This window comes from Oncorhynchus masou, unplaced genomic scaffold, assembly GCF_036934945.1.
Source record: "Oncorhynchus masou masou isolate Uvic2021 unplaced genomic scaffold, UVic_Omas_1.1 unplaced_scaffold_6057, whole genome shotgun sequence".
Lineage (NCBI taxonomy): Eukaryota > Metazoa > Chordata > Actinopteri > Salmoniformes > Salmonidae > Oncorhynchus > Oncorhynchus masou.
The window spans coordinates 1-19,291 of NW_027012481.1; the positions used below are offsets into that span (position 1 = coordinate 1).

Below are 19,291 nucleotides of genomic sequence, written 5' to 3' on the forward strand. Positions count from 1 at the left end.
AGAATGGAATAGAGTCAGAGTAGAATCCACTAGAACCCAGAATAGAATAGAGTCAGAGTAGAATCCACTAGAACCCAGAATAGAATAGAGTCAGAGTAGAATCCACTAGAACCCAGAATAGAATAGAGTCAGAGTAGAATCCACTAGAACCCAGAATAGAATAGAGTCAGAGTAGAATCCACTAGAACCCAGAATAGAATAGAGTCAGAGTAGAATCCACTAGAACCCAGAATAGAAATAGAGTCAGAGTAGAATCCACTAGAACCCAGAATAGAATAGAGTCAGAGTAGAATCCACTAGAACCCAGAATAGAATAGAGTCAGAGTAGAATCCACTAGAACCCAGAATAGAATAGAGTCAGAGTAGAATCCACTAGAACCCAGAATAGAATGGAATAGAGTCATAGTAGAATCCACTAGAACCCAGAATAGAATGGAATAGAGTCAGAGTAGAATCCACTAGAACCCAGAATAGAATGGAATAGAGTCAGAGTAGAATCCACTAGAACCCAGAATAGAATGGAATAGAGTCAGAGTAGAATCCACTAGAACCCAGAATAGAATGGAATAGAGTCAGAGTAGAATCCACTAGAACCCAGAATAGAATGGAATAGAAGACTAGTTTTGTCATCTTTTAAAACACAACTGCCATCTGAGAAAGGAGAAATACAATAAAGTTAGAATAGCCCAGCAGAATATACTGTATTAGACCAGATGACTTTGTTATCTATCAAAACAACACTGTCTGAGACAGGAAACATATAATAGAATAGATTAAAACTGTACAACGTTTTTAATACTTTAATATATATTATAAACTGAGTGGTTTGAGCCATGAATTTGATTAACTGAAAACCATGGTGTATCAGACCGTATAACCACGGGTATGACAAAACGTTTAGTTTTACTGCTCTAATTCTGCTTGGTAACCAGATTATAATGGGCAATAAGGCACCTCTGGGGTTTGTGATATGTGTCAATATACATCGTACCTCAGTCGTGGGTATATTGGCTATATAAACTATGGCTAAGGGTTGTCCAGGCACTCCGCCGCATCGTGCTCTTAGCCGTGGCGTATATTGGTCATACTACTACGGCTAACGCACTGTTTCAAGGCACTGCGCCGCATCGTGCTCTTAGCCGTATATTGGCCATATATACTACGGCTAACGACATGTTCCGGGCACTCCGCGTCGCATCGTGCTCCTTAGCCGTGGTATATTGGCTATATATAACAAAATGGACGGATGATTTTGGGGACTGTCACGACTCTCTTGATCAGGTCAGGTTACAAGAGACCCCAACCCTACAGATTATCCCTCAACCACAAGAGGAGAGAGCTGTAGGGTCTGAAGACGTGGGGTTTAATGACCCCTCACGCCCCTGGTAAATCTCAGGCCACAGACACATTCCTTTGTCCTGTTACTATGGAGAACCAGCCTCAGAACATTAAACATGAAATAAAGGGACTTTGGAACAATGGTTTCCGTCAGCCACAATGGTGGTCATGGCGATAGATGGAATATGAAAATGTATGTCATTTTGTTCTGTTATTAAAGGTTAATAGATGACGTTATTACTAAAACATTGTCACACGAAGGAGTTTTCCTAATATATATGTTTGATGTTTATACATTGTACGTTGTGTGGAAAATATCCAAATCAAAGAGAATGTTTTGGGGAAGATGTTAAGTTAGTTGTCTAAAATGGGATTTGAGAAAAACCTAACATTTGCCTCATTAACTTAGTACGCCCAGAGAATTGCCCTAAAGGTGGTTACGCCCACTGTGTGTGTGTGTGAGTGTGAGAGAGACAGAGAGAGAGGGAGAGAGAGTGATGCACTTGTGAGGTAGTTGAAGAGAATCTGTATAGTTCTGAGTAGCTGATTGGCTGATGGTGGGACATGCCTGGCATCTGCTCTGAGCACTGCGAACACTTAGAGATAATGACCGATTCGAAGAGAATATATTCAACATGTTTGAAAAGGGGCCAGTTGATCGGGTAGTGTCTAAGAGCTGATCTGGGGCCAGTTGATCGGGTAGTGTCTAAGAGCTGATCTGGGGCCAGTTGATCAGGTAGTGTCTAAGAGCTGATCTGGGGCCAGTTGATCGGGTAGTGTCTAAGAGCTGATCTGGGGCCAGTTGATCGGGTAGTGTCTAAGAGCTGATCTGGGGCCAGTTGATCGGGTAGTGTCTAAGAGCTGATCTGGGGCCAGTTGATCGGGTAGTGTCTAAGAGCTGATCTGGGGCCAGTTGATCGGGTAGTGTCTAAGAGCTGATCTGGGGCCAGTTGATCGGGTAGTGTCTAAGAGCTGATCTGGGGCCAGTTGATCGGGTAGTGTCTAAGAGCTGATCTGGGGCCAGTTGATCGGGTAGTGTCTAAGAGCTGATCTGGGGCCAGTTGATCGGGTAGTGTCTAAGAGCTGATCTGGGGCCAGTTGATCGGGTAGTGTCTAAGAGCTGATCTGGGGCCAGTTGATCGGGTAGTGTCTAAGAGCTGATCTGGGGCCAGTTGATCGGGTAGTGTCTAAGAGCTGATCTGGGGCCAGTTGATCGGGTAGTGTCTAAGAGCTGATCTGGGGCCAGTTGATCGGGTAGTGTCTAAGAGCTGATCTGGGGCCAGTTGATCGGGTAGTGTCTAAGAGCTGATCTGGGGCCAGTTGATCGGGTAGTGTCTAAGAGCTGATCTGGGGCCAGTTGATCGGGTAGTGTCTAAGAGCTGATCTGGGGCCAGTTGATCGGGTAGTGTCTAAGAGCTCATCTGGGGCCAGTTGATCGGGTAGTGTCTAAGAGCTGATCTGGGGCCAGTTGATCGGGTAGTGTCTAAGAGCTGATCTGGGGCCAGTTGATCGGGTAGTGTCTAAGAGCTGATCTGGGGCCAGTTGATCGGGTAGTGTCTAAGAGCTGATCTGGGGCCTGTAGATCGGGTAGTGTCTAAGAGCTGATCTGGGGCCAGTTGATCGGGTAGTGTCTCACCTGGTTCTCCTTAGCTGAGGACTCCATGAAGGCAGCGTTCCAGGAGTCTGCTAGGGCCTTCCCTTCCTCACAGCTGATCACCCTGGGACACACAAAACATAGCACACTCAATCTGACAACACAGTGTGTGTGTGTGTGTGTGTGTGTGTGTGTGTGTGTGTGTGTGTGTGTGTGTGTGTGTGTGTGTGCGTGTCATACCGTTCCATGTGCAGGTCATTCTTATTCCCCACCAATATAATAGGTACTCTGTAGAGAAACATATGTTGTATTACATGTATCCCATATTCCAAAAATGAGAGACACAGTCAGGTTATAGTAGAGGGTGAATATACTGTCAGGTTATAGTAGCCTAGTTATAGTAAGGTTATAGTAGGTTAGAGTGTAGAGGCGGAAGGTAGCCTAGTGGTTAGAGTGTAGAGGCGGAAGGTAGCCTAGTGGTTAGAGTGTAGAGGCGGTAGGTAGCCTAGTGGTTAGAGTGTAGAGGCGGTAGGTAGCCTAGTGGTTAGAGTGTAGAGGCGGGAGGTAGCCTAGTGGTTAGAGTGTAGAGGCGGGAGGTAGCCTAGTGGTTAGAGCGTTGGGCCTGTAACCGAAAGGTTGCTAGATCGAATCCCCGAGTTAAAATCTGTAGTTCTGTAGTTCTGCCCCTGAACAAGGCAGTTAACCCACTGTTCCTAGGCCATCGTTGCAAATAAGAATTTGTTCTTAACTGACTTACCAAGTTAAATAATTGTTAAAATATATATATATATATATATATATATATATATATATATATATATATATATATATATATATATATATATATACATATATATATATATATACACACACACACGTCAGGTTACAGTAGATACTCACTGAGCTTTCCCCACCATATCCAGAAGTTTTTCATGGATAACCTGAACTACTTCGAAACTGGAAGAGAAGAGAGAAAAACAGCAGATGAAATACTGACATACATACTGTACTACATACTGACATACATACTGTACTATATACTGTCATACATACTGTACTACATACTGACATACATACTGTACTACATACTGTCATGCATAATGTACTACATACTGTACTACATACTGTCATACATACTGTACTAAATACTGTCATACATACAGTACTACATACTGTACTACATACTGTCATACATACTGTACTACATACTGTACTACATACTGTCATGCATACTGTACTACACACTGTACTACATACTGTACTACATACTGTACTACATACTGTACTAAATACTGTCATACATACTGTACTAAATACTGTGCTACATACTGTACTACATACTGTACTACATACTGTCATACATACTGTACTATATACTGTCATACATACTGTACTACATACTGTCATGCATAATGTACTACATACTGTACTACATACTGTCATACATACTGTCATACATACTGTCATACATACTGTACTACATACTGTCATACATACTGTACTACATACTGTACTACATACTGTCATACATACTGTACTACATACTGTCATACATACTGTCATACATACTGTACTACATACTGTCATACATACTGTACTACATACTGTCATACATACTGTACTACATACTGTACTACATACTGTCATACATACTGTACTACATACTGTCATACATACTGTACTACATACTGTCATACATACTGTACTACATACTGTACTACATACTGTACTACATACTGTACTACATACTGTCATGCATAATGTACTACATACTGTACTACATACTGTCATACATACTGTACTAAATACTGTCATACATACTGTACTACATACTGTACTACATACTGTACTACATACTGTACTACATACTGACATACATACTGTCATACATACTGTACTACATACTGACATACATACTGTACTACATACTGTCATACATACTGTCATACATACTGTCATACATACTGTCATACATACTGTACTACATACTGTACTACATACTGTCATGCATAATGTACTACATACTGTACTACATACTGTACTACATACTGTCATACATACTGTACTATATACTGTCATACATACTGTACTACATACTGTCATGCATAATGTACTACATACTGTACTACATACTGTACTACATACTGTCATACATACTGTACTATATACTGTCATACATACTGTCATACATACTGTACTACATACTGTCATACATACTGTACTACATACTGTACTACATACTGTCATACATACTGTACTATATACTGTCATACATACTGTCATACATACTGAACTAAATACTGTCATACATACTGTACTACATACTGTCATGCATAATGTACTACATACTGTACTACATACTGTACTACATACTGTCATACATACTGAACTAAATACTGTCATACATACTGTACTACATACTGTACTACATACTGTACTACATACTGTACTACATACTGTCATACATACTGTGCTACATACTGTACTACATACTGTCATACATACTGTACTACATACTGTCATACATACTGTACTACATACTGTCATACATACTGTACTACATACTGTACTACATACTGTCATACATACTGTACTACATACTGTCATACATACTGTACTACATACTGTACTACATACTGTCATGCATAATGTACTACATACTGTACTAAATACTGTCATACATACTGTACTAAATACTGTACTACATACTGTACTACATACTGTACTACATACTGTACTACATACTGATATACATACTGTCATACATACTGTACTACATACTGACATACATACTGTACTACATACTGTCATACATACTGTCATACATACTGTCATACATACTGTACTACATACTGTACTACATACTGTCATGCATAATGTACTACATACTGTACTACATACTGTACTACATACTGTCATACATACTGTACTATATACTGTCATACATACTGTACTACATACTGTCATGCATAATGTACTACATACTGTACTACATACTGTACTACATACTGTCATACATACTGTACTATATACTGTCATACATACTGTCATACATACTGTACTACATACTGTCATACATACTGTACTACATACTGTACTACATACTGTCATACATACTGTACTATATACTGTCATACATACTGTCATACATACTGTACTACATACTGTACTACATACTGTCATGCATAATGTACTACATACTGTACTACATACTGTACTACATACTGTCATACATACTGAACTAAATACTGTCATACATACTGTACTACATACTGTACTACATACTGTACTACATACTGTACTACATACTGTCATACATACTGTGATACATACTGTACTACATACTGTCATACATACTGTACTACATACTGTCATACATACTGTACTACATACTGTCATACATACTGTACTACATACTGTACTACATACTGTCATACATACTGTACTACATACTGTACTACATACTGTCATACATACTGTACTACATACTGTACTACATACTGTACTACATACTGTCATGCATAATGTACTACATACTGTACTACATACTGTCATACATACTGTACTAAATACTGTCATACATACTGTACTAAATACTGTACTACATACTGTACTACATACTGTACTACATACTGACATACATACTGTCATACATACTGTACTACATACTGACATACATACTGTACTACATACTGTCATACATACTGTCATACATACTGTCATACATACTGTCATACATACTGTACTACATACTGTACTACATACTGTCATGCATAATGTACTACATACTGTACTACATACTGTACTACATACTGTCATACATACTGTACTACATACTGTCATGCATAATGTACTACATACTGTACTACATACTGTACTACATACTGTCATACATACTGTACTATATACTGTCATACATACTGTCATACATACTGTACTACATACTGTCATACATACTGTACTACATACTGTACTACATACTGTCATACATACTGTACTATATACTGTCATACATACTGTCATACATACTGTACTACATACTGTACTACATACTGTCATGCATAATGTACTACATACTGTACTACATACTGTACTACATACTGTCATACATACTGAACTAAATACTGTCATACATACTGTACTACATACTGTACTACATACTGTACTACATACTGTCATACATACTGTACTACATACTGACATACATACTGTACTACATACTGTACTACATACTGTCATACATACTGTCATACATACTGACATACATACTGTACTATATACTGTCATACATAATGTACTACATACTGTACTACATACTGTCATATATACTGACATACATACTGTACTATATACTGTCATACATAATGTACTACATACTGTACTACATACTGACATACATACTGTACTACATACTGACATATATACTGTACTACATACTGTCATACATACTGACATATATACTGTACTACATACTGTCATACATACTGACATATATACTGTACTACATACTGTCATACATACTGTACTACATACTGACATATATACTGTACTACATACTGTCATACATACTGTACTATATACTGACATACATACTGTACTATATACTGACATACATACTGACATATATACTGTACTACATACTGTACTACATACTGTTATACTGTAATATATACTGACATATATACTGTACTATATACTGTCATACATACTGTACTAAATACTGTACTACATACTGTCATACATACTGTACTACATACTGTACTACATACTGTACTACATACTGTACTACATACTGTCATGCATAATGTACTACATACTGTACTACATACTGTACTACACACTGTCATACATACTGTACTAAATACTGTCATACATACTGTACTAAATACTGTACTACATACTGTACTACATACTGTCATACATACTGTACTACATACTGTCATACATACTGTCATACATACTGACATACATACTGTACTATATACTGTCATACATAATGTACTACATACTGTACTACATACTGACATATATACTGTACTACATACTGTCATACATACTGTACTACATACTGACATATATACTGTACTACATACTGTCATACATACTGTACTACATACTGACATATATACTGTACTACATACTGACATACATACTGTACTACATACTGACATATATACTGTACTACATACTGTCATACATACTGTACTATATACTGACATACATACTGTACTATATACTGACATACATACTGTACTATATACTGACATACATACTGACATATATACTGTACTACATACTGTACTACATACTGTTATACTGTAATATATACTGACATATATACTGTACTATATACTGTCATACATACTGTACTACATACTGTACTACATACTGTACTACATACTGTACTATATACTGTCATACATACTGTCAAAATCAAATCAAACTTTACTTGTCACATGCACCGAATACAACAAGTATAGCCCTTACCGTGAAATGCTGAATACAACAAGTATAGACCTTACCGTGAAATGCTGAATGTGGAGGCTATATACAGGGGGTACCGGTACAGAGTCAATGTGGAGGCCATATACAGGTGGTACCGGTACACAGTCAATGTGGAGGCCATATACAGGGAGTACCGGTACAGAGTCAATGTGGAGGCTAGATACAGGGGGTACCGGTACAGAGTCAATGTGGAGGCTATATACAGGATTTACGGTACAGAGTCAATGTGGAGGCTATATACAGGGGGTAACGGTACAGAGTCAATGTGGAGACTATATGCAGGGGGTACCGGTACAGAGTCAATGTGGAGGCTATATACAGGGGGTACCGGTACAGAGTCAATATGGAGGCTATATACAGGGGTACCGGTACAGAGTCAATGTGGAGACTATATACAGGGGGTACCGGTACAGAGTCAACGTGGAGGCTATATACAGGGGGTACCGGTACAGAGTCAACGTGGAGGCTATATACAGGGGTACCAGTACAGAGTCAATGTGGAGGCTATATACAGGGGTACCAGTACAGAGTCAATGTGGAGGCTATATACTGGGGGTACCGGTACAGAGTCAATGTGGAGGCTATATACAGGGGGTACCAGTACAGAGTCAATGTGGAGGCTATATACAGGGGGGTACCGGTACAGAGTCAATGTGGAGGCTATATACAGGGGGTACCAGTACAGAGTCAATGTGGAGGCTATATACAGAGGGTACCAATACAGAGTCAATGTGGAGGCTATATACAGGGGGTACCGGTACAGAGTCCATGTGGAGGCTATATACAGGGGGTACCGGTACCGAGTCAGTGTGGAGGCTATATACAGGGGTACCGGTACAGAGTCAATGTGGAGGCTATATACAGGGGTAGCGGTACAGAGTCAATGTGGAGGCTATATACAGGGGTACCGGTACAGAGTCAATGTGGAGGCTATATACAGGGGGTAGCGGTACAGAGTCAATGTGCGAGGGTACAGGTTAGTCAAGGTATTATGTACATGTAGGTGAAGTTAAAGTGACTATGCATATATGATAAACAGAGAGGAGCAGCAGTGTTCATTCATCCATTTGATTAATTGTTCAGCAGTCTTATGGCTTGGGGGGTAGAAGCTGTTAAGGAGCCTTTTTGTCCTCTGCTTGCCATGCAGAGAAAACAGTCTATGACTGGGGTGGCTGGAGTCTCTCGCAATTTTATGGTCCTTCCTCTGACACAACATTATATAGGTCCCGGATGGCAGGAAGCTTGGCCCCAGTGATGTACTGGACCGTATGCACTACCCTCTGACACAACATTATATAGGTCCCGGATGGCAGGAAGCTTGGCCCCAGTGATGTACTGGACCGTATGCACTACCCTCTGACACAACATTATATAGGTCCCGGATGGCAGGAAGCTTGGCCCCAGTGATGTACTGGACCGTATGCACTACCCTCTGACACAACATTATATAGGTCCTGGATGGCAGGAAGCTTGGCCCCAGTGATGTACTGGACCGTATGCACTACCCTCTGACACAACATTATATAGGTCCCGGATGGCAGGAAGCTTGGCCCCAGTGATGTACTGGACCGTATGCACTACCCTCTGACACAACATTATATAGGTCCTGGATGGCAGGAAGCTTGGCCCCAGTGATGTACTGGACCGTATGCACTACCCTCTGACACAACATTATATAGGTCCTGGATGGCAGGAAGCTTGGCCCCAGTGATGTACTGGGCAGTATGCACTACCCTCTGTAGCGCCTTACGGTCAAATCGTTGCCATACATCCTGTCACAAATACTGCCATACATTCTGCCATACACACTGCCAGACATACTGTACGACAGACTGCCAAACACACTGCCAGACATACTGTACGACAGACTGCCAAACACACTGCCAGACATACTGTATGACAGACTGCCAAACACACTGCCAGGCATATTGTACGACAGACTGCCAAACACACTGCCAGACATACTGTACGACAGACTACCAAACACACTGCCAGGCATATTGTACGACAGACTGCCAAACACACTGCCAGACATATTGTACGACAGACTGCCAAACACACTGCCAGACATACTGTACGACAGACTGCCAAACACACTGCCAGGCATATTGTACGACAGACTGCCAAACACACTGCCAAACACACTGCCAGGCATATTGTACGACAGACTGCCAAACACACTGCCAGACATATTGTACGACAGACTGCCAAACACACTGCCAGACATACTGTACGACAGACTGCCAAACACACTGCCAGGCATATTGTACGACAGACTGCCAAACACACTGCCAGACATATTGTACGACAGACTGCCAAACACACTGCCAGACATACTGTTATACATCCTGCTCATCCAGATCTACTCTACTACACCTGATTCATCCCTACTCAAATACACCTGATTCAGCCCTACTCTATTACACCTGATTCAGCCCTACTCTATTACACCTGATTCAGCCCTACTCTACTACACCTGATTCAGCCCTACTCTACTACAGCTGATTCAGCCCTACTCTATTACACCTGATTCAGCCCTACTCTATTACACCTGATTCAGCCCTACTCTACTACACCTGATTCAGCCTACTCTACTACAGCTGATTCAGCCCTACTCTAGCCACCTGATTCAGCCCTACTCTAATACACCTGATTCAGCCCTACTCTACTACACCTGATTCAGCCCTACTCTACTACACCTGATTCAGCCTACTCTACTACACCTGATTCAGCCCTACTCTACACCTGATTCAGCCCTACTCTAATACACCTGATTCAGCCCTACAGCCCTACTCTAATACACCTGATTCAGCCCCTACTCTGTACACCTGATTCAGCCCTACTCTACTACACCTGATTCAGCCCCTACTCTACTACACCTGATTCAGCCCATACTCCTAATACACCTGATTCAGCCCTACTCTACTACCACCTGATTCCAGCCCTACTCTAATACACCTGATTCCAGCCCTACTCCTACTATACACCTGATTCAGCCTATACACCTGATTTAGCCCTACAGCCCTACTCTAATACACCTGATTCAGCCCTACTCTAATACACCTGATTCAGCTCCTACTCTAATACACCTGATTCAGCCCTACTCTAATACACCTGATTCAGCCCTACTCTATTACACCTGATTCAGCCCTACTCTAATACACCTGATTCAGCCCTACTCTACTACACCTGATTCAGCCCTACTCTACTACACCTGATTCAGCCCTACTCTAATACACCTGATTCAGCCCTACTCTATTACACCTGATTCAGCCCTACTCTATTACACCTGATTCAGCCCTACTCTAATACACCTGATTCAGCCCTACAGCCCTACTCTAATACACCTGATTCAGCCCTACAGCCCTACTCTAATACACCTGATTCAGCCCTACTCTAATACACCTGATTCAGCCCTACTCTATTACACCTGATTCAGCCCTACTCTAATACACCTGATTCAGCCCTACTCTAATACACCTGATTCAGCCCTACTCTAATACACCTGATTCAGCCCTACAGCCCTACTCTAATACACCTGATTCAGCCCTACTCTAATACACCTGATTCAGCCCTACAGCCCTACTCTAATACACCTGATTCAGCCCTACTCTAATACACCTGATTCAGCCCTACTCTATTACACCTGATTCAGCCCTACTCTACTACACCTGATTCAGCCCTATTCTACTACACCTGATTCAGCCCTACTCTACTACACCTGATTCAGCCCTACTCTAATACACCTGATTCAGCCCTACTCTAATACACCTGATTCAGCCCTACAGCCCTACTCTACTACACCTGATTCAGCCCTACAGCCCTACTCTACTACACCTGATTCAGCCCTACTCTACTACACCTGATTCAGCCCTACTCTACTACACCTGATTCAGCCCTACAGCCCTACTCTAATACACCTGATTCAGCCCTACTCTAATACACCTGATTCAGCCCTACTCTAATACACCTGATTCAGCCCTACTCTACTACACCCGATTCAGCCCTACTCTACTACACCTGATTCAGCCCTACTCTAATACACCTGATTCCGCCCTACTCTACTACACCTGATTCCGCCCTACTCTACTACACCTGATTCAGCCCTACTCTACTACACCTGATTCAGCCCTACTCTAATACACCTGATTCAGCCCTACTCTATTACACCTGATTCAGCCCTACTCTAATACACCTGATTCAGCCCTACTCTATTACACCTGATTCAGCCCTACTCTACTACACCTGATTCAGCCCTACTCTAATACACCCGATTCAGCCCTACAGCCCTACTCTAATACACCTGATTCAGCCCTACTCTAATACACCTGATTCAGCCCTACAGCCCTACTCTACTACACCTGAATCAGCCCTACTCTAATACACCTGATTCAGCCCCTACAGCCCTACTCTACTACACCTGATTCAGCCCTACTCTAATACACCTGATTCAGCCCTACTCTAATACACCTGATTCAGCCCTACTCTATTACACCTGATTCAGCCCTACTCTAATACACCTGATTCAGCCCTACTCTACTACACCTGATTCAGCCCTACTCTAATACACCTGATTCAGCCCTACTCTAATACACCTGATTCAGCCCTACTCTATTACACCTGATTCAGCCCTACTCTACTACACCTGATTCAGCCCTACTCTACTACACCTGATTCAGCCCTACTCTACTACACCTGATTCAGCCCTACTCTAATACACCCGATTCAGCCCTACAGCCCTACTCTAATACACCTGATTCAGCCCTACTCTAATACACCTGATTCAGCCCTACAGCCCTACTCTACTACACCTGAATCAGCCCTACTCTAATACACCTGATTCAGCCCTACAGCCCTACTCTATTACACCTGATTCAGCCCTACTCTAATAGACCTGATTCAGCCCTACTCTAATAGACCTGATTCAGCCCTACTCTATTACACCTGATTCAGCCCTACTCTAATACACCTGATTCAGCCCTACTCTAATACACCTGATTCAGCCCTACTCTAATACACCTGATTCAGCCCTACAGCCCTACTCTAATACACCTGATTCAGCCCTACTCTAATACACCTGATTCAGCCCTACAGCCCTACTCTACTACACCTGATTCAGCCCTACTCTACTACACCTGATTCAGCCCTACTCTACTACACCTGATTCAGCCCTACTCTAATACACCTGATTCAGCCCTACTCTAATACACCTGATTCAGCCCTACTCTAATACACCTGATTCAGCCCTACTCTATTACACCTGATTCAGCCCTACTCTACTACACCTGATTCAGCCCGACTCTACTACACCTGATACAGCCCTACTCTAATACACCTGATTCAGCCCTACTCTAATACACTTGATTCAGCCCTACAGCCCTACTCTACTACACCTGATTCAGCCCTACTCTACTACACCTGATTCAGCCCCACTCTAATACACCTGATTCAGGCCTACTCTAATACACCTGATTCAGCCCTACTCTAATACACCTGATTCAGCCCTACTCTAATACACCTGATTCAGCCCTACTCTAATACACCTGATTCAGCCCTACAGCCCTACTCTACTACACCTGATTCAGCCCTACTCTAATACACCTGATTCAGCCCTACTCTACTACACCTGATTCAGCCCTACTCTACTACACCTGATTCAGCCCTACTCTACTACACCTGATTCAGCCCTACTCTACTACACCTGATTCAGCCCTACAGCCCTACTCTACTACACCTGATTCAGCCCTACTCTAATACACCTGATTCAGCCCTACTCTAATACACCTGATTCAGCCCTACTCTACTACACCTGATTCAGCCCTACTCTAATACACCTGATTCAGCCCTACTCTATTACACCTGATTCAGCCCTACTCTAATACACCTGATTCAGCCCTACTCTAATACACCTGATTCAGCCCTACTCTAATACACCTGATTCAGCCCTACTCTAATACACCTGATTCAGCCCTACTCTATTACACCTGATTCAGCCCTACTCTACTACACCTGATTCAGCGCCTACTCTAATACACCTGATTCAGCCCTACTCTAATACACTTGATTCAGCCCTACAGCCCTACTCTACTACACCTGATTCAGCCCTACTCTACTACACCTGATTCAGCCCTACTCTACTACACCTGATTCAGCCCTACTCTACTACACCTGATTCAGCCCTACTCTAATACACCTGATTCAGCCCTACTCTAATACACCTGATTCAGCCCTACTCTAATACACCTGATTCAGCCCTACTCTATTACACCTGATTCAGCCCTACTCAACTACACCTGATTCAGCCCTACTCTACTACACCTGATTCAGCCCTACTCTAATACACCTGATTCAGCCCTTCTCTAATACACCTGATTCAGCCATACAGCCCTACTTAATACACCTGATTCAGCCCTACTCTAATACACCTGATTCAGCCCTACTCTAATACACCTGATTCAGCCCTACTCTAATACACCTGATTCAGCCCCTACTCTAATACACCTGATTCAGCCCTACTCTAATACACCTGATTCAGCCCTACTCTAATACACCTGATTCAGCCCCTACTCTAATACACCTGATTCAGCCCTACTCTAATACACCTGATTCAGCCCTACTCTATTACACCTGATTCAGCCCTACTCTACTACACCTGATTCAGCCCGACTCTACTACACCTGATTCAGCCCTACTCTAATACACCTGATTCAGCCCCTACTCTAATACACCTGATTCAGCCCTACAGCCCTACTCTAATACACCTGATTCAGCCCTACTCTACTACACCTGATTCAGCCCGACAGCTCTACTCTAATACACATGATTCAGCCCTACAGCCCTACTCTAATACACCTGATTCAGCCCTACTCTAATACACCTGATTCAGCCCTACTCTACTACACCTGATTCAGGCCTACTCTATTACACCTGATTCAGCCCTACTCTAATACATTTGATTCAGCCCTACAGCCCTACTCTAATACACCTGATTCAGCCCTACTCTATTACACCTGATTCAGCCCTACTCTAATACATTTGATTCAGCCCTACTCTAATACACCTGATTCAGCCCTACTCTATTACACCTGATTCAGCCCTACTCTAATACACCTGATTCAGCCCTACTCTAATACACCTGATTCAGCCCTACTCTAATACACCTGATTCAGCCCTACTCTATTACACCTGATTCAGCCCTACAGCCCTACTCTAATACACCTGATTCAGCCCTACTCTATTACACCTGATTCAGCCCTACTCTACTACACCTGATTCAGCCCTACTCTACTACACCTGATTCAGCCCTACTCTAATACACCTGATTCAGCCCTACTCTAATACACCTGAATCAGCCCTACTCTAATACACCTGAATCAGCCCTACTCTAATACAGCTGATTCAGCCCTACTCTAATACACCTGATTCAGCCCTACTCTATTACACCTGATTCAGCCCTACAGCCCTACTCTATTACACTTGATTCAGCCCTACTCTATTACACCTGATTCAGCCCTACTCTAATACACCTGATTCAGCCCTACTCTAATACACCTGATTCAGCCCTACTCTATTACACCTGATTCAGCCCTACTCTAATACACCTGAATCAGCCCTACTCTAATACACCTGATTCAGCCCTACAGCCCTACTCTAATACACCTGATTCAGCCCTACTCTAATACACCTGATTCAGCCCTACTCTACTACACCTGATTCAGCCCTACTCTACTACACCTGATTCAGCCCTACTCTACTACACCTGATTCAGCCCTACTCTAATACACCTGATTCAGCCCTACTCTACTACACCTGATTCAGCCCTACTCTACTACACCTGATTCACCCCTACTCTAATACACCTGATTCAGCCCTACTCTACTACACCTGATTCAGCCCGACAGCTCTACTCTAATACACATGATTCAGCCCTACAGCCCTACTCTAATACACCTGATTCAGCCCTACTCTACTACACCTGATTCAGCCCTACTCTACTACACCTGATTCAGCCCTACTCTACTACCCCTGATTCAGCCCTACTCTACTACCTGATTCAGCTACTCTAATACACCTGATTCAGCCCTACTCTAATACACCTGATTCAGCTTCTCTGTTACACCTGATTCCAGCTACTCTACTACACCTGATTCAGCTGCTCATCCAGACCTTGTTTAGCTGAATCAGCTTCAGGTAAAATCCTGCACACCCAGTGGTTGAGCACCCTTAGCAGACCACACTGCACAATCTACATCTTTAAAAAAATGTTAAGTAAATATCTGACTAACCTTTTATTAGATGTGACAGAGTAGACCAGGATGTATCCATTGATATCTATGGAATAGGTCTGAGGAAATATAGAGTACTCATCCTGGAACAGACAGGGAGAGAGAGAGAGAGACAGAGAGAGACAGAGAGCGACAGAGAGAGAGAGAGACAGAGAGAGACAGAGAGAGACAGAGAGAGAAAGTTAGACAGAGAGAGACAGAAGAGAAAGAGAGAAGAGAGAGAAAGAGAGAGAGAGACAGAGAGAAAGAGAGAGACAGAGAGAGAAAAGAGAGAAAAGGGCAGAAGAGAGAAAGAGAGAGACAGAGAGAGAAAGAGAGAGAGGGAGAGAATAGTGAAAGAAAGGCAGAGGGAGACAGATGGGGGAAGGGAGAGAAATAGAGAGTGAAAGAAAGGGAGAGAAGAGAGATGGGGAAGGCAGAGAAGGTGTAGAGGAGAGAGGCGGGAGAGAGGTGGTAGAGGGAGAGAGAGGCGGGAGGGAGGTGGTCGAGGGGAGAGAGAGAGACTGGGTGAAAGAAAGTGCTTAGGCTGCATGCTGTAACATAGTGGCTCAGTTACCATAAATGTCCAAACTAGTATGCTGCTTAGCCTCTAAGCCTCAGAGTAAAGAAATGTACTGAGCAAGCATTCTACGTAGAAGTATGGAGCATTCTACTGTGGATATGGAGCGTAGCCTGTGTTCTAGAATTCTAATATCATAATGAGTAGAGCCAGGAGTTTTCTGACAGAAATACTCCGGTCCCTAACCATGAGTTAAAAGGACATGTTATATTCAAGGTGTGTAAAATGTTTCAGGGTTGATAGATATATCCCTGTGAAAGTGCGTGACTACACCTGTCCCGCTGTGTCTACCAACTGCAGGTGGTATTCTTGTCCGTTTATCGTGATCATCTTGGTGAACGCTGCAGCAAAAGAGAAGACATGAGGTAAATGGCACCGACATCTAACAGAGGATTAGCATTAGCATAAAGATTGTCTACATATATAACCAACAGAGGATTAGCATTAGCATAATATTATCTGATTATTCATGATTGCATATATAACCAACAGAGGATTAGCATTAGCATAATGATTATCTGTACATATAACCAACAGAGGATTAGCATTAGCATAATGATTATCTGTACATATAACCAACAGAGGATTAGCATTAGCAAAATGATTATCTGTACATATAACCAACAGAGGATTAGCATAAGCATAATGATTATCTGTACATATAACCAACAGAGGATTAGCGTTAGCATAATGATTATCTGTACATATAACCAGAGGATTAGCGTTAGCATAATGATTATCTGTACATATAACCAACAGAGGATTAGCATTAGCATAATGATTATCTGTACATATAACCAACAGAGGATTAGCATTAGCATAATGATTATCTGTACATATAACCAACAGAGGATTAGCATTAGCATAATGATTATCTGTACATATAACCAACAGAGGATTATCATTAGCATAATGATTATCTGTACATATAACCAACAGAGGATTAGCGTTAGCATAATGATTATCTGTACATATAACCAACAGAGGATTATCATTAGCATAATGATTATTTATATATATAACCAACATAGGATTATCATTAGCATAATGATTATCTGTACATATAACCAACAGAGGATTAGCATTAGCATAACAATTATCTATATAGATTATAACTAACAGAGAATTATCATTAGCATAAGATTGTCTATATAGATTATAACTAACAGACGATTAGCATTAGCATAAACAGTATCTATATAGATTATAACCAACAGAGGATTATCATTAGCATAACGATTGTCTATATAGATTATAACCAACAGAGGATTAGCATTAGCATAAAGATTGTCTATATAGATTACAACTAACAGAGGATTATCATTAGCATAAAGATTGTCTATATAGATTATAACCAACAGAGGATTAGCATTAGCATAAATATTGTCTATATAATTAACTAACAGAGTATTATCATTAGCATAAAGACTGTCTATATAGATAACTAACAGAGGATTAGCATTAGCTTAAAGATTGTCTATAGAAATTATAATCCTGTCAAGAAATGTGTCACTGTATCAGACGCTCTGCGCTATCCCACCCAGAGACACTACTACTACTACTACTACTACTACTGCTACTAGTGCTACTACTACTGCTACTGCTACTGCTACTGCTACTACTGCTACTAGTGCTACTACTACTGCTACTGCTACTGCTACTGCCACTACTACTACCACTACTACTACTACTGCTACTACTACTACTACTAACTACCACTACTACTACTACTGTACTACTACTACTACCACCACTACTACTACTACTACTACTACTACTACTGCTACTACTACTGCTACTACTACTACTACTACTACTGCTACCCACTACTACCACCACCGCAGTACCACTACCACTGCCACTACCACCACCACCGCTACCACCGCTGCCGCTACCACCACCACCGCCACCACCACTACCACCGCTGCCACCACCGCTGCCACCACCACCACTACCACCGCCAACCACCACCACCACCACCACCAGCGCCACCACCACCGCCACTACCAC

The 19,291-nt window shown here is 41.9% G+C and overlaps 1 protein-coding gene across 1 annotated transcript; it reads right to left on the reverse strand.

Annotated features, from left to right (window-relative positions):
• Window positions 1-2,974: 2,974 nt before the first annotated feature.
• On the reverse strand, window positions 2,975-17,622 carry LOC135536374 (GTP-binding protein Rheb-like; the record flags this gene model as incomplete). Its single annotated transcript, XM_064962717.1, has 5 exons — window positions 2,975-3,056; window positions 3,173-3,220; window positions 3,833-3,889; window positions 16,723-16,805; window positions 17,555-17,622. Coding segments are annotated over 5 exons (338 nt in total), but the record flags the coding sequence as incomplete, so codon positions are not given.
• Between the last annotated feature and the right edge of the window lie 1,669 nt (window positions 17,623-19,291).